The 13,215-nt window shown below is 48.1% G+C and overlaps 1 protein-coding gene across 1 annotated transcript in view; it reads right to left on the bottom strand.

The window, feature by feature from the left end:
- LOC142817593 (prolyl 4-hydroxylase subunit alpha-2-like) overlaps positions 1-2,102 on the bottom strand; it is a 30,087-nt gene extending 27,985 nt beyond the window's left edge. The window contains exon 1 of the mRNA XM_075894648.1: positions 1,185-2,102. Coding sequence (XP_075750763.1) covers positions 1,185-2,102 — 918 coding nt within the window. The remainder of the gene's footprint in view (positions 1-1,184) is intronic.
- Positions 2,103-13,215: the final 11,113 nt, after the last annotated feature.

The raw sequence follows: 13,215 nt of genomic DNA, 5'->3' as shown, positions 1-13,215 counted from the left end.
GGTCAATTAAACAGAGCGCGTGCCGCTCCTCTCGTCGAGCCGTGGAGGTGGCTACTACTACTACTACTATTACATACATCGCGGACGTAAGACCAACGGCGTAAGGAGCTTCGTCCATAAAAACTATGGACCATCTCTCTGAAGGAAACCCTGATAGGATGCGAAGCAGCAGTGGTGCGCACGGCGTTGACCCGGTTGAAACGCACGTCAAAGGGGGTGCTAGAAGAACGGTCTGAAGCGAAACTCGGTGTAACATTTACTCGAGTAAACGTTTGTTTGAAACGCAAAGACACGAGAGGCGGGACGCGTTGAAGATGCTTGATCTCGGCTTCCTTGGATCGCGTCTCGTCGGTGTTATCCGCGCGCCGTCTGTATTCTCGAACGCCATCATTGTTCTTGACTTGCCCCTCGGCGGTGTCGCTGGTCTTCCACAGCCGACGCTTGCGTTCAGCTTCCCTGGCCGTGCCTCGTCGGTGTTGACGTCAACATTAGCGAACGCGATCGGCTTCGCTAACCCTCGCAACGCCGGCGACAGCCGGTAAAGGTACGCACACACTATTGGAAGCATTCCGCGACGGCGTCTCATCCGTCGGCGCGACCGCGCGGCATTCAGCCGCGAGCTGTCCATGTTGTCGGTGCCGTGAGATTCTGTGGCTCGCGGCTTCTTCTCTTTGTCATATGGAGAGAGGTGGCGCGGATGAGATGATGGCCAAGTGAGGAGTTGGCTCGAGTGTTGCAAGCGGTGGAGAGGGTGAAGTGAGGGAGATGACACACGGTGACAGGTTAGGGAGAGTGTGACGTCAAAGCTCGCGAACTGCGAGGGCACGCGTGACCTACTTGGCACCACCCCAACACCTGCGGTCAGCGGAGCGCGGGGCGGACGGAGGGACAGCGTTGCACAGGCTCGTGAAAGAGCTGCTTCGCATCTAATAACCGAAGTCGGAAGGGTTTCTCAGAAACCCTTCCTGTTAGACTGGTTTTTGTTATTGATAAGCAGCATCGTTTGCCGTTTATAACGACGCAACTGTGGGCCATCAAACGTGCATAGGTGCCTCGATTAACTATTTTTCCCGAGCTTCTGCGGAAGGCATCGAGTAACTCTTAACTAAGGGCAGCCGAAAAAATCCCGTCACATTTGAAGTCACAATGACACGTTTAAATTGCAAACATTCATATTCTCCTACCTTGCCGATTCGTTTCCAGCTTGGCACTCCTAAAACTTGTTCTGGAGAATAGATGCCAGCCCGTACGAGTCCTTTGCGCGCTGTTGATCTGAGGTAATTGACTTCCGATGTGGACAGGAAGTCGCTGATGACCACTACACGTGGCTTCAGTGATAGAATCTCTAGCTTGAGTGGTTGTAGAATCAAGTGTGGGTCACCGAAGTTCGTAGACAATTTGCATACAAGTGTGCTGCCTGATGGCCTCAGGAATCCCTCTCTGACACATACTGCCTTGTATTCATCGATATCTATCTCCGGCGGTGAAGGATAGACTTGGCTGGCCGTCGTATACTTCGCCCGTTGTTTTAACAGCGCCCGGCGATAGTCATTGGTCTGTAGCCAGCCCAAACCCATTTTAAGCCTCTGAAAAGGAGCACCCTCGATGGACGACCTCCTAGCCAGAGCGGCTTGGCTCCAGACAGATGTGTTTCCGAACTGTGCAGTCATTGAACATCCCCTGGCCACGTAGGCGAAGTCTTCGGGTGAAGCAGGGGGCAACAATGGGGACTTCGTGGCTGCCATTTCATCTACGGGAATGTCGTAAAGGTGCTGCAGTTTGCAGATTCCAATAGCGGCTCCGGAGACGTCACTGTCCGCGGGCCACCACTCTCGGGAGGAAGGCGAAAGGAAAGCGTTGGAAACATTCCCAAGATAGGTGTGTGATACGGCGGATACGCTGAGGGCACCGGACGAGGTGAAGTTGAAGAGTCTGCTGACGAAGAGGAACGTTGCTACGGTGCTGTGTTGGGCTCTCAGTGGCTCGTTTTTCCTGAATGCCTCGAAGTGGCTTCTGACAGCGGCTAGCTTGCGCTCCTGCAGCAAAACGTAGAAGTGGCCATCTTCGAGCGCGATCTGTTCGGTGCCTATGGACTCCTGCATGTCTTCGGTTGCCGTGAAGAGATCCGAAGCGCATGATGTGACGTGTGAATAAAACACTATGAAAACGAGACTTCTAAACGCTGACCACATCATTTCTTCTTCGGTTATCTGTTCATGGCTCACACCCACTATGGTTAACTGAAGGAGCTTCTAGTGAAAAAAAATGGCGTTTCGTACGAGTACGAAGAACACGAGTTCATGGGTGTAGTAATTCAAGGGGAAAGAATAACGTACCGTATAATTGATCTGAATCACCCAGTATCGCACAAGCGTCCGGGGCAAAAATCTGAAATTCATACGTTAAGCGTCCGTCTATCCATCTAGTCAACACTCCTACTACCACCATCTCGTACCTTTACATCTCATAATGACATCTTAGTTTTGGGAGCTTAACCTCCAGATGATAATAATAATAATAAAATTTATAGCTATTATCATTTTATTATTATTATTATTATTGTTATCGTTATTATATTATTATTATTATTATTATTATTATTATTATTATTATTATTATTATTATTATTATTATTATTATTATTATTATTATTATTATTATTATTATTATTATTATTATTATTATTATTATTATTATTATTATTATTATTATTATTATTATTATTATTATTATTGGTGTGAGATAGCCTCTATTTGAAATTATATTTGTGCAACGTGTACTGGACCCGCTGAATATAGGCCACAGCGATGTAACTTCTACTTGCGTTAATTTATACCCAATCGATAATCAATTTGAGTATATTTTTCTTAATATTACAAAGTTACTTACCGATTATACTTTAGATGGTTTGTTGCAAGTGAATCTGCAGAGCATCAGCATAAACGTTATTATTGCCACATATGCATCAAAGAGTGACGAAAGGTCAGGTAGCCCGAATTCAAGTTTGTCGTTTTCCCTTCGACTGCCTAATTTCACACCGGTTTTTGTGGCTGATTTTTTGGAAGTGGTGCCCGCCGTGAGATAGTTAACCGCGGCAATTACATCACTCGTTATAATCACAGGTTCCCATCTTCCTGCGTTGCACTTTCTGCTGGTGCTGGCTATCACATAATAAAGGCGTTAATTCTTGCACTTGTGGTCATGTATTTGAGAAACGTTCGATTAGTTTGGGTGTCTGGGCATACAAGGTTGCCGATTCTTTAGCGAGGTCGTGAATAAGTTGGCCAATTTTACCGTACCTTCCATCACGTGGCGGCTGCGCGATTTGCCGATACAGCACTGATTAATTCCACTGAATATTGGCACTTGTTTTATTCCTGCTGGACATCACTTTCAAGCCCGTAAACTGGAAGCGACAATAACGAGGCTGCCCTGCAGGGTGCCGTGACTAAACTTCTACCGACACCGGTCCCACCGGTCCGGTCCGGCACCTTCTCCGTCGTGCACGATCTGTGGTGAGATGGAAATTATTGATCATTTCTTTTTGACCTGCAGGTCGTTGACTGCTGCACGACAAACCCTCTTACAAATGCCTTTAAGTAATCTTTGAATGGATTTACCTGTGCCTGTCATTTTCTTTTTTCTGGGCTTTCCAATGCAATGGTACGCTTGGCTGTGTGAAATTATCTCAGTGCAACACATCGGTCAACTAGCTAATCCATATTAATATACTTCTCTGCCAAGATGCGTAATTTTAAAGAAAGATTTTGATTTATTTATTGGTTTATTACTCACAAAAAAGAGCATAGCTTTTTATACATTTCGCCGAGCGCCAAAATATCAACAAATTTTGTAATTTTATTATATAACCTACCTTATTTTGATGTTCAGTAATATTGAAGCCTTATCAATGATGGCATCAGCTCCACTTTATCGGCGGTGTTTACGAAGAGGATGTGGTGAGAAGAGAAGCTGGCTGCTTTTTTCTTCTTTTGTGAACTCTAGTCGAAGACGTCGGCTGGGGCAGGAGGAAGGGGGGGGGGGGGGGGTTGTGGTGAGGCTTCGTTTCTCCTAGTGGAGTACCCTGTGCCCGCCTGATCTTCGGAACATACTGGAAATCCACAGCTGAATCCCAAGCCTTCCCGCAATGACCACATTGAGAACTTTTAATGCGTTGAAGGGAGCGATAAAATGACAAAAATCACAAGGTGCCTTGATTTCTGTCGATTGAGTTGTGCCCACAATCATGTGGTAATTTTACTGTTGTCAAGGTTGCATCCGGATGGCGTGAAACCAGATTTTCAACTGACTTTGTTGTGCTCTCCTCGCCCTCCCCTTAGCCGCGTGGTGAGGAAACTCAGTATAGGCGAGAGAGAGCCGGTTAGGAGAGGACACGCAAGCAAATGGGCGTCCCTCCGATGGTGGGGAAGCATCGTCATTTCCTGCTCCCCCCCCCCCCGCCTCGCCTGATATCTGAACGCAGATCTCTCGCATAAGCTGCCCCCTCCTTCAGAAAATCCTGTATCCGCCCCTGAGCTTTATACATTTTCGAAGATACAAAATGCATTTGTGATCTACCTCAATCAAGCCGGATATATATATATATATATATATATATATATATATATATATATATATATATATATATATATATATATATATATATATATATATATATATATATATATATATATATATATATATATATTGTAATGAATTACTGAATCTGAATAACGGGCGCTCTGCTGGCAATGAAGAAGACGACGATGATCGGTGGCTGCAGTAGTAGCTCGCGCACGCCGTTCGCCATTAGCCAGACCTGCCTATTAAAGCTCATTTTGCCGAGCTGCGTCTGGACCTTTCTCGACGTACAACACCTCTATTTTAAGTGGTGGAGGAGCCGGGGTTCCCATCAACCTGGAACTTCGCAATCGGACGCTACCCTCACCATTCACCATGACTGCCCCTGGCCCTTCTCAAGCTGCCTTACCAACGACAGTCTACTGTACTGGCGTGCCTCGGCAACGCGACCCACCAATTTTTCGCGGCAACGACGAACAAGACGTCGAGGACTGGCTCGTCGAGTACGAAATCGTAAGCGCTTCCAACAAGTGGAACGCCTGCGACCAGCTCACAAACGTGCGCTTTTACCTCGATGATGTGGCCAGCCTCTGGTTCAAGAACCACGAAGGCGAAATCACCAACTGGTCCGCCTTCAAGACCACCATCGCCGCGGTCTTCGGTCATCCCGCCGTGCGCCGGCTTCGCGCGGAACAGCGTCTCCGTAGTCGAATCCAGCGCAGGGACGAGACCTTTACAAGTTACATTGAAGATGTCTTGTCTCTTTGCAAGCGCGTCGATGAATCTCTAACCGAACGCGACAAAATCAAGCAAATCATCAAAGGAGTTGACGACGATACCTTCCAGATGCTCGTCGCTCGGAATCCACAGACCATCACCGATGTTGTCCAGCTCTGTCAGGAGTACGACGAGTTGCGTAAGCAGCGTGTCTCGACGCGCAGGGCCGCTGAAGATACGGCTGAAGTTTCCGCCCTCGTGCACGATGTCGCTGCTGATCACACCGTCTTACTGCCCCACATCAAACAGTTCATTCGTGAAGAAGTTGCGCGTCAGCTTTCTCTTGTGGCCGAAGCATCCGCGCCAGTGACATCGTTAGACCCACGTCTACGCCAGGTCATTGAGACACAGGTCACGCAGGCACTGCCTCCATCGCCATCTGTCCCTACGCCGCTGACCTACGCTGCCGTCGTTGCTAGACCCCCAGCCCCACCTGTCTCTGGCGCATACAGGGGCACCGGGTCCTCCTACCCTACGACGCTGCCTACATACACGGCACCCCATCCCGTTTCGCCCCCTGCACCTTCTGTCGTTAACCCATGGCGCACCTTGGATAATCGGCCCATATGTTTCGCATGCGGTTTCGTGGGACATATAGCACGCTACTGTCGCCGTCGTAACTTCCAGCCTCCAGACCACGGGAATTCTGCAAATTACCAGGCTGCCAAGAATCCCCGGCGACCATCTTCTCCTATCACCGACTCATTGTCCCCACGACGCCCTGTCGATTCTCGCCGGTCATTACCACCCCGTCGCCGATCGGTCTCCCCGATGCTTCGGCGCATGAGCCCCGCTCGAGAGGAAAACTGACAGCCACAGTTCCGGAGGCAAGAACTGCGTCGTCGTCGAACTTTCTAAGACCTCCTCTTTGTCCGACCAACGAAATTGATGTGCTAGTAGAAGGTGTTGCTGTACGTGCACTTGTCGACACAGGCGCCGTCGTTTCTGTAATTAGTGAAAAACTGTGTCGCGATTTGAGAAAAGTTACAACGCCGCTTACGAATCTTGCTCTGCGTACAGCCACCTCCCATTTCATCGCGCCGACAGCTCAGTGCACAGCACGCGTTTTTATTCAAGATGTTTGGTACGCCGTCAACTTTGTTGTTCTCCCACGTTCATCTTACGACGTCATACTAGGATGGGATTTCCTTTCTACCCATCAGGCCCTCGTCGACTGCGCTCGTGCTGAACTCACGTTGACGAATCCGTGCCTTGATATCGACCACCACAGTCCCTCCAAAGTGTTTGCCGCAGCTGACGTCCGCATCGCGCCGTTGTCCGCCGTCCTAGTGCCTGTGTTTCCTCCTGCTGCCGCTAACTCGACGCTCCTGTTCCAGCCAACTATAGCTAGTGTGCAACACCGAACCATCGTCCTCCCGTTTGCCGTCACCAACTTTTCCAATGGTTCGGCGGTACTTTATGCGTGCAACGTTTCTGCATGTCCGTACATCCTGCTACGCGGCGAGTGTCTGGGAAGCCTCGAGACCTTAAATTGTATTTTCGAAGACCCGATCTATCCAGACAAGCCATTTTTACCGACTTGTGCCATTACACCCGCAACGGACGCTAATGAACCTATAGATGTATTCCGCAAGTCCATTGATTGTAACCTCACCCCTGGGCAGCAGGAACAGCTGATCAAGCTCCTACAGCGTTTTCGAGCCTCGTTTGACGACAATCAGCCTTCCTTAGGTCGAGCGTCATCTGTTGTTCACCGTATAGATACCGGTCAAGAGACGCCAATACGGCAGCGTCCATATCGTGTGTCGACTACCGAACGCCGTGCCATCAATGAACAGGTTGACGACATGCGGACACGTGGCATAATCGAACCGTCAAGCAGTCCCTGGGCCTCTCCAGTTGTGTTGGTGAAGAAGAAGGACGGATCCATCAGGTTTTGCGTGGACTACCGGCGTCTCAACTGAATCACGCGCAAGGATGTCTATCCGCTGCCACGCATTGACGATGCCTTGGACTGCCTACAGGGAGCCGAATTTTTCTCTTCTTTAGATCTGCGCTCTGGATACTGGCAGGTACCCATGGCAGAGGCCGATCGTGAAAAAACTGCTTTCATCACGCCCGACGGGCTTTACGAATTCACAGTCATGCCCTTCGGCCTCTGCAACGCACCAGCTACTTTCGAGCGGATGATGGACTCTATCCTTCGAGGCCTCAAATGGAACGTTTGCCTTTGTTATTTAGATGACATTGTCGTCTTTTCAACCGATTTCGCAACCCATTTAACCCGCCTCGAGAAAGTCCTCGCGTGTATTTCTGCCGCGGGGCTGCAACTGAATCTGAAGAAGTGCCATTTCGCTGCTCGAAAGCTTACGATCCTTGGCCACGTGGTTTCAAAAGACGGCATTCTTCCTGACCCTGCCAAACTTACAGCCGTTTCAGCGTTTCCCAAACCGACCACCATGAAAGAGCTCCGAAGCTTCATAGGCCTTTGCTCTTACTTCCGGCGCTTCGTCCGCAATTTCGCGACGATCATCGCTCCTTTGACCAAGCTCCTCGCCGGCTCTAGAGACCTTTCCGCCTGGTCTGCCACCTGTGACGATTCTTTCAATGAACTGCGCCGCCTCCTCACGTCGCCGCCTATTCTGCGACACTACGACCCATCGGCACCCACAGAGATCCACACCGACGCTAGTGGTGTCGGGCTAGGCGCTATTCTTGCACAGAAGAAAGACGGCTTCCAAGAGTACGTGGTTGCCTACGCAAGCCGAACTCTTAGCAAAGCCGAAACCAACTATTCAGTCACTGAAAAGGAATGTCTCGCCATTATTTGGGCGATAGAGAAATTTCGACCTTACGTGTACGGGCGCCCTTTTGACGTCGTGACTGACCACCACGCCCTCTGCTGGTTGTCGTCACTGAAGGATCCAAGCGGTCGCCTCGCCCGATGGGCATTACGCCTCCAAGAATATAATATTCGCGTGGTCTATCGCTCCGGCCGGAAACATTCGGACGCAGACGCCCTATCCCGTTCGCCGCTACCCCCTGACCCGGACTGCTGCGAAAGTCTAACCTGTGATGCCACTGCCGTCACCATCGCCGAGATGCCATCTGAGCAACGCAAGGACCCTTGGGTTGCTTCGATTCTAGACATCCTGGCTGGGCACACGGCTTCCCCCCCCCCCTTCTCGCACATTGCGTCGGCAAGTCGAGCACTTCGCCACTCGCGACGACGTGCTGTACCGACGCAACTACGCACCCGGTGCACGTCAGTGGCTACTCGTGATTCCACGTCATCTGCGATCCGAAATTTGTTCCACGTTTCATGACGACCCCCAATGTGGCCACGCAGGTTTCTTGAAGACTTATTCTCGCATACGTCTTCGATATTACTGGCGTGGCATGTACCGTTTTATACGACAATACGTTCGGGCCTGCTCGACGTGCCAGAGACGAAAAACTCCCCCTTGTCACGCCAGCGGTACCTTGCTACCCTTACCATGCCCGTCCCTACCATTCGACCGCGTCGGCATCGATATCTACGGTCCCCTTCCCAACACCGCTGACGGTAACCGCTGGATCATAGTTGCCAACGACCATCTCACGCGGTATGCCGAAACTTCATCCCTTCCCTCGTCTACAGCAAAGGACGTTGCGACTTTCGGTCTTCACAACATCGTATTACGGCATGGAGCACCTCGGGAGTTACTGAGTGATCGTGGTCGCGTATTCTTGTCAGACGTCATCACAGCATTGCTGCGTGAGTGCCACGTCGTTCACCGCACTACAAGCGCCTATCATCCCCAGACCAATGGAATGACAGAGCGCCTCAACCGCACCCTTGGTGACATGCTGTCTATGTATATCTCGTCAGACCACTCCAATTGGGACCGAGTGCTCCCGTTTATCACGTTCGCTTATAATACCGCCATTCAAAGCACTACTGGGTTCTCTCCTTTTTTCCTCCTTTACGGACGCGAATCTTCTTGCACTATGGACACCATCCTTTCGTACAAACCTGACTCCTCAGAGTCCACGACTTTGTCTCAAGCCGCTACATACGCTGAATAATGCCGCCAACTGGCAAGATCATTCACAACTCAAGACCAAGAACGCCAAAAACACCACCATGACGCATCAAATAACACTACTTCCTACGATCCAGGTTCACTCGTCTGGCTGCATGTCCCTTCGGCTACACCTGGCCTTTCTACCAAGTTGGTCCCCAAGTATCACGGCCCATATCGTGTGCTACAAAAAACGTCACCGGTGAATTATCTCATCGAGCCACTGGAACCATCTTCTGACCAACGTCGTCGTGGCCAGGAAATTGTCCACGTCTCGAGACTTAAGCCCTGCTACGACCCTCCCGTGTTTACTTGTCCATAGGTCGCCAGGATGGCTCCTTATTTCGCGGGGAGTAATTGTAATGAATTAATGGATCTGAATAACCGACGCTCTGCTGGCAATGAAGAAGACGACGATGATCGGTGGCTGCAGTAGTAGCTCGCGCACGCTGTTCTCCATTAGCCAGACCTGCCTGTTAAAGCTCATTTTTGCCAAGCTGCGTCTGGACCTTTCTCGACGTACAACACCTCTATTTTAATATATATATATATATATATATATATATATATATATATATATATATATATATTTATATATATATATATATATATATATATATATATATATATATATATATATATATATATATATATATATATATATATATATATATATACATACAGTGCAGACCACTTATAACGTAACCGCTTTTTGCGCGGGACCGGTTATAACGTGGGGTTTTTTGACCACCGATATGTCGCCCATAGAACTCAATGTATAGGCTGACCGTTTATTGCGTAGGCGCGCGAAGGAGAATACCGGTTATAGCGCGGAGTTTTTAGGCGTACGACCATAATATCGGCGAACGGAGCACGGTCGGCACGGTTTCCCAGCGGCAACGTTGGGAGTGTGGGCGGGAGGGTGCACGTGGAGACCGCCGCGAAAAGTGAAACATTGCGAATGAGAAGAGGGGGTACAGTAGGGAGGGAGTCAGGGAGACCTTGGAAGGACGGAGCGTGTTTTCGTCACCGTGGCGACCGTGGCAGTAGAGAGGCTGGAACTTTTTTTCGCGTTCTAGCCTCTGTAGTGGCAGCGTCCAATCCGGGTGCGCGCTGCGCGGAGTGGGGGAGAGAAGCGGTAGCATGCTTTTTGTTTTCCTCAACCTCCTTATTTTGCCTCGTTGAATTTGCTGTGTGTGCTTCGCCGTGTCGTTGCCGTCTGAGAGCCCAAAGCACGTGTGTTGCGTAGCTCCTGTCGCCATGGCGTCGGCGGCGTCTTCAAGCGGTGTGAAAAAACGCCGTGCCTTATCGCTGAAGAATAAGGAATGCGTCATAAGGGAGATTGAGAGTGGCCTGAAGAAGGCGTCGGGGGCGGCGAAATACGGCGTGAAATCGCTTCAGCATAAGCTTTGTGGAGGACAGTGGCCTGAAGAAGGCGTCGGTGGCGGCGAAATACGGCGTGAAATCGCTTCAGCATAAGCTTTGTGGAGGACGAAATTGTCCGCAGCGATGTTCGCAAGCATCGCTAGACGAAAATAATGGCGTTCTTCCACTGATGCCGGACTTGAGAACTTTGTTTCCGTGCGATGTTGTGATTGAGTTGGATGTGTCTGCGAGTGAAAAGTGTAGTAAATTGCTTTTGAAAGGTGGGTTGCCTTTTTGACATAGGCAAAGGCCGAAAAAAGCATGCTTTGGTTATAACGCCAAATATATATATATATATATATATATATATATATATATATATATATAGAGAGAGAGAGAGAGAGAGAGAGAGAGAGAGAGAGGGAGAGGGAGAGAGAAAGTTTCATCAGTGCGCTCACACTTTGATATAAATTTGTGTACACAGTGGTTACACGACGCGTTTTCTAAGATACCACGCAATTCAATCACACTTTAAGAGGCTGAGGAATAGCGCCCTTAGCCCGATTTCTACGTCCAATATGCGACGCTCGTCTTGAAATCACCTCTTTTTCTCTGATTATACTTTGGCGGTTAACATCTACAGATACCACAATAGTTTGTTTAATAAATTTATCATGGATGTTAGTCGTCGGGGTGGAGATGTACCAAGCGTCAACGAAGGTACATCCTCGTTGAACGGGGCCAAACACCAATAACACATTCGGCAAACCCTCCTTTATAAATGTACAGTAAACATTTATATATTTTTGTAAAGTCGCGTTTTACTTTCGTGTTATATGCCGATTCCCATGATGGGGTGACGAACCATGAATTTTCAACGAATGATTGCTGTTATATTTTTTCATAAGGAGTGTTACACTTTCTTGCATATATTCAGGCTTGTGTGTATTATAATTTGCCTTGTTTGCTAATAGTCCGAACACTGTGTCTGAAGCGCGCAAATAATAATAATATTGCTATTGTTATATCACTGTTACAAACTTATTATCAACTTTGCAAGCCTTTTCTTTAAAAATATATAATTTTTGGTGTTAGGAGCGTACTACGTTGTTTACACTCATTGTATTTGTATTAAAATTTGACGTGTTTGCGCAGGGCACGCAGGCACCCGCACAAATACGTCAATGCAAAACGGTGTAAAAAAAATTATCTTATTAAAGAATTAAATGTGGGTGATTATAACGTTAAACTATCCCTTGTTGCTTCCTTTTGCAATGGTCGTTAGCTGTGTATTGAATTGAGTTTATTGTGCAACAAGGTAGCGAGGAGACCAGGCGAGAAAGCTGCAATAAGCCGCTTGAGGGGACGCTTGGGGGAATATTAGCGTAAACAGTCTGTCGTGCACACAGCACCAGCTTGTCACGCGAGTCAACAAATGGCGCAAAAATGATCCATCACATAGTGACCACTTCTGCACGACCACGTAAAAAATAGGAGAATAAACTATTTTCGATATGTCATATTGTTTGCCATTGGTTCTTCGGCATTTAAAGTTTTCTGTGTGCCACAAAATTGCCTGTTTGTTACATGACGCCACGAAGCAGGAGAGCATCTTGTAATTCGAGTAGGCTAGCTGTCAATCACATAAGCAGCGGCTACTTATAGAAGCTGGCGAGATGGATTATGAGTATTTTAAAATCTTTCCACTTGCAGCATAACGGTGTATAGTATTTTGTGCGCATATACATCTCTGCGAGCTCATACTTGCTGACAGAAAGAGGAATAGAGCACAATAAGCAGCGCTGCACGTGTGTGCTTCTTCGCTGTCCGAGATGTATTTTGAGCTGTAAAAAACAATTCAAGCTGAGTGAAAACCAACTAGACAAAATTTTGATCTCCATAGTGGTAAAAACCCCATTATTTGACCTTCTCTCTAGTCCGGTGGGTCAAGTTGAAGCTAAGCTTCCTACTGAGCTCGAGTCCACTGCTTTATTCGTTGCCACAATGCAAGCTGCCGCTATGGCTCCGAGCTACTATAAGCAAGGCTGATTAGGTTTATTAGGGACTAAAGCGGAAACAATTTTCGGTGTTTCAGTACAGAAGAACTTAAACATCGAAAACGATTCGTCCCACTCATCCACTCGCAACAGTTTTGACAGAGCAGTGGTGATGATATATTCTTTTCCAAGAAAATTATTTTCCGGAAGTTGCAAATGCTTTTTTTTTGCATCCGCAACTGCATCAACAAGTCACAGCAGAATAAAAGCATAAACAAGTGATGTAATATTATAGGGCCCTTGTTCAGCGTTTGCCTGCTATACGGCACAAGATATGAGAGCGTCGCATATGCGACCCGCACCGCGAAGAGCCTAGAAGGAAAATTATCACAGCGGAAATATTGGCAAAGTTTTACTACGTTGTAACATAGCCTCGCGACATTTTCTTCCTCCCGTAAAAATATTATTGA

The sequence above is a fragment of the Rhipicephalus microplus genome, chromosome 5 (assembly GCF_043290135.1).
Source record: "Rhipicephalus microplus isolate Deutch F79 chromosome 5, USDA_Rmic, whole genome shotgun sequence".
Classification (NCBI taxonomy): Eukaryota; Metazoa; Arthropoda; class Arachnida; order Ixodida; family Ixodidae; genus Rhipicephalus; species Rhipicephalus microplus.
The sequence above is the reverse complement of the archived record's forward strand: the minus strand, read 5'-3'. Positions and strand labels throughout refer to the sequence as shown.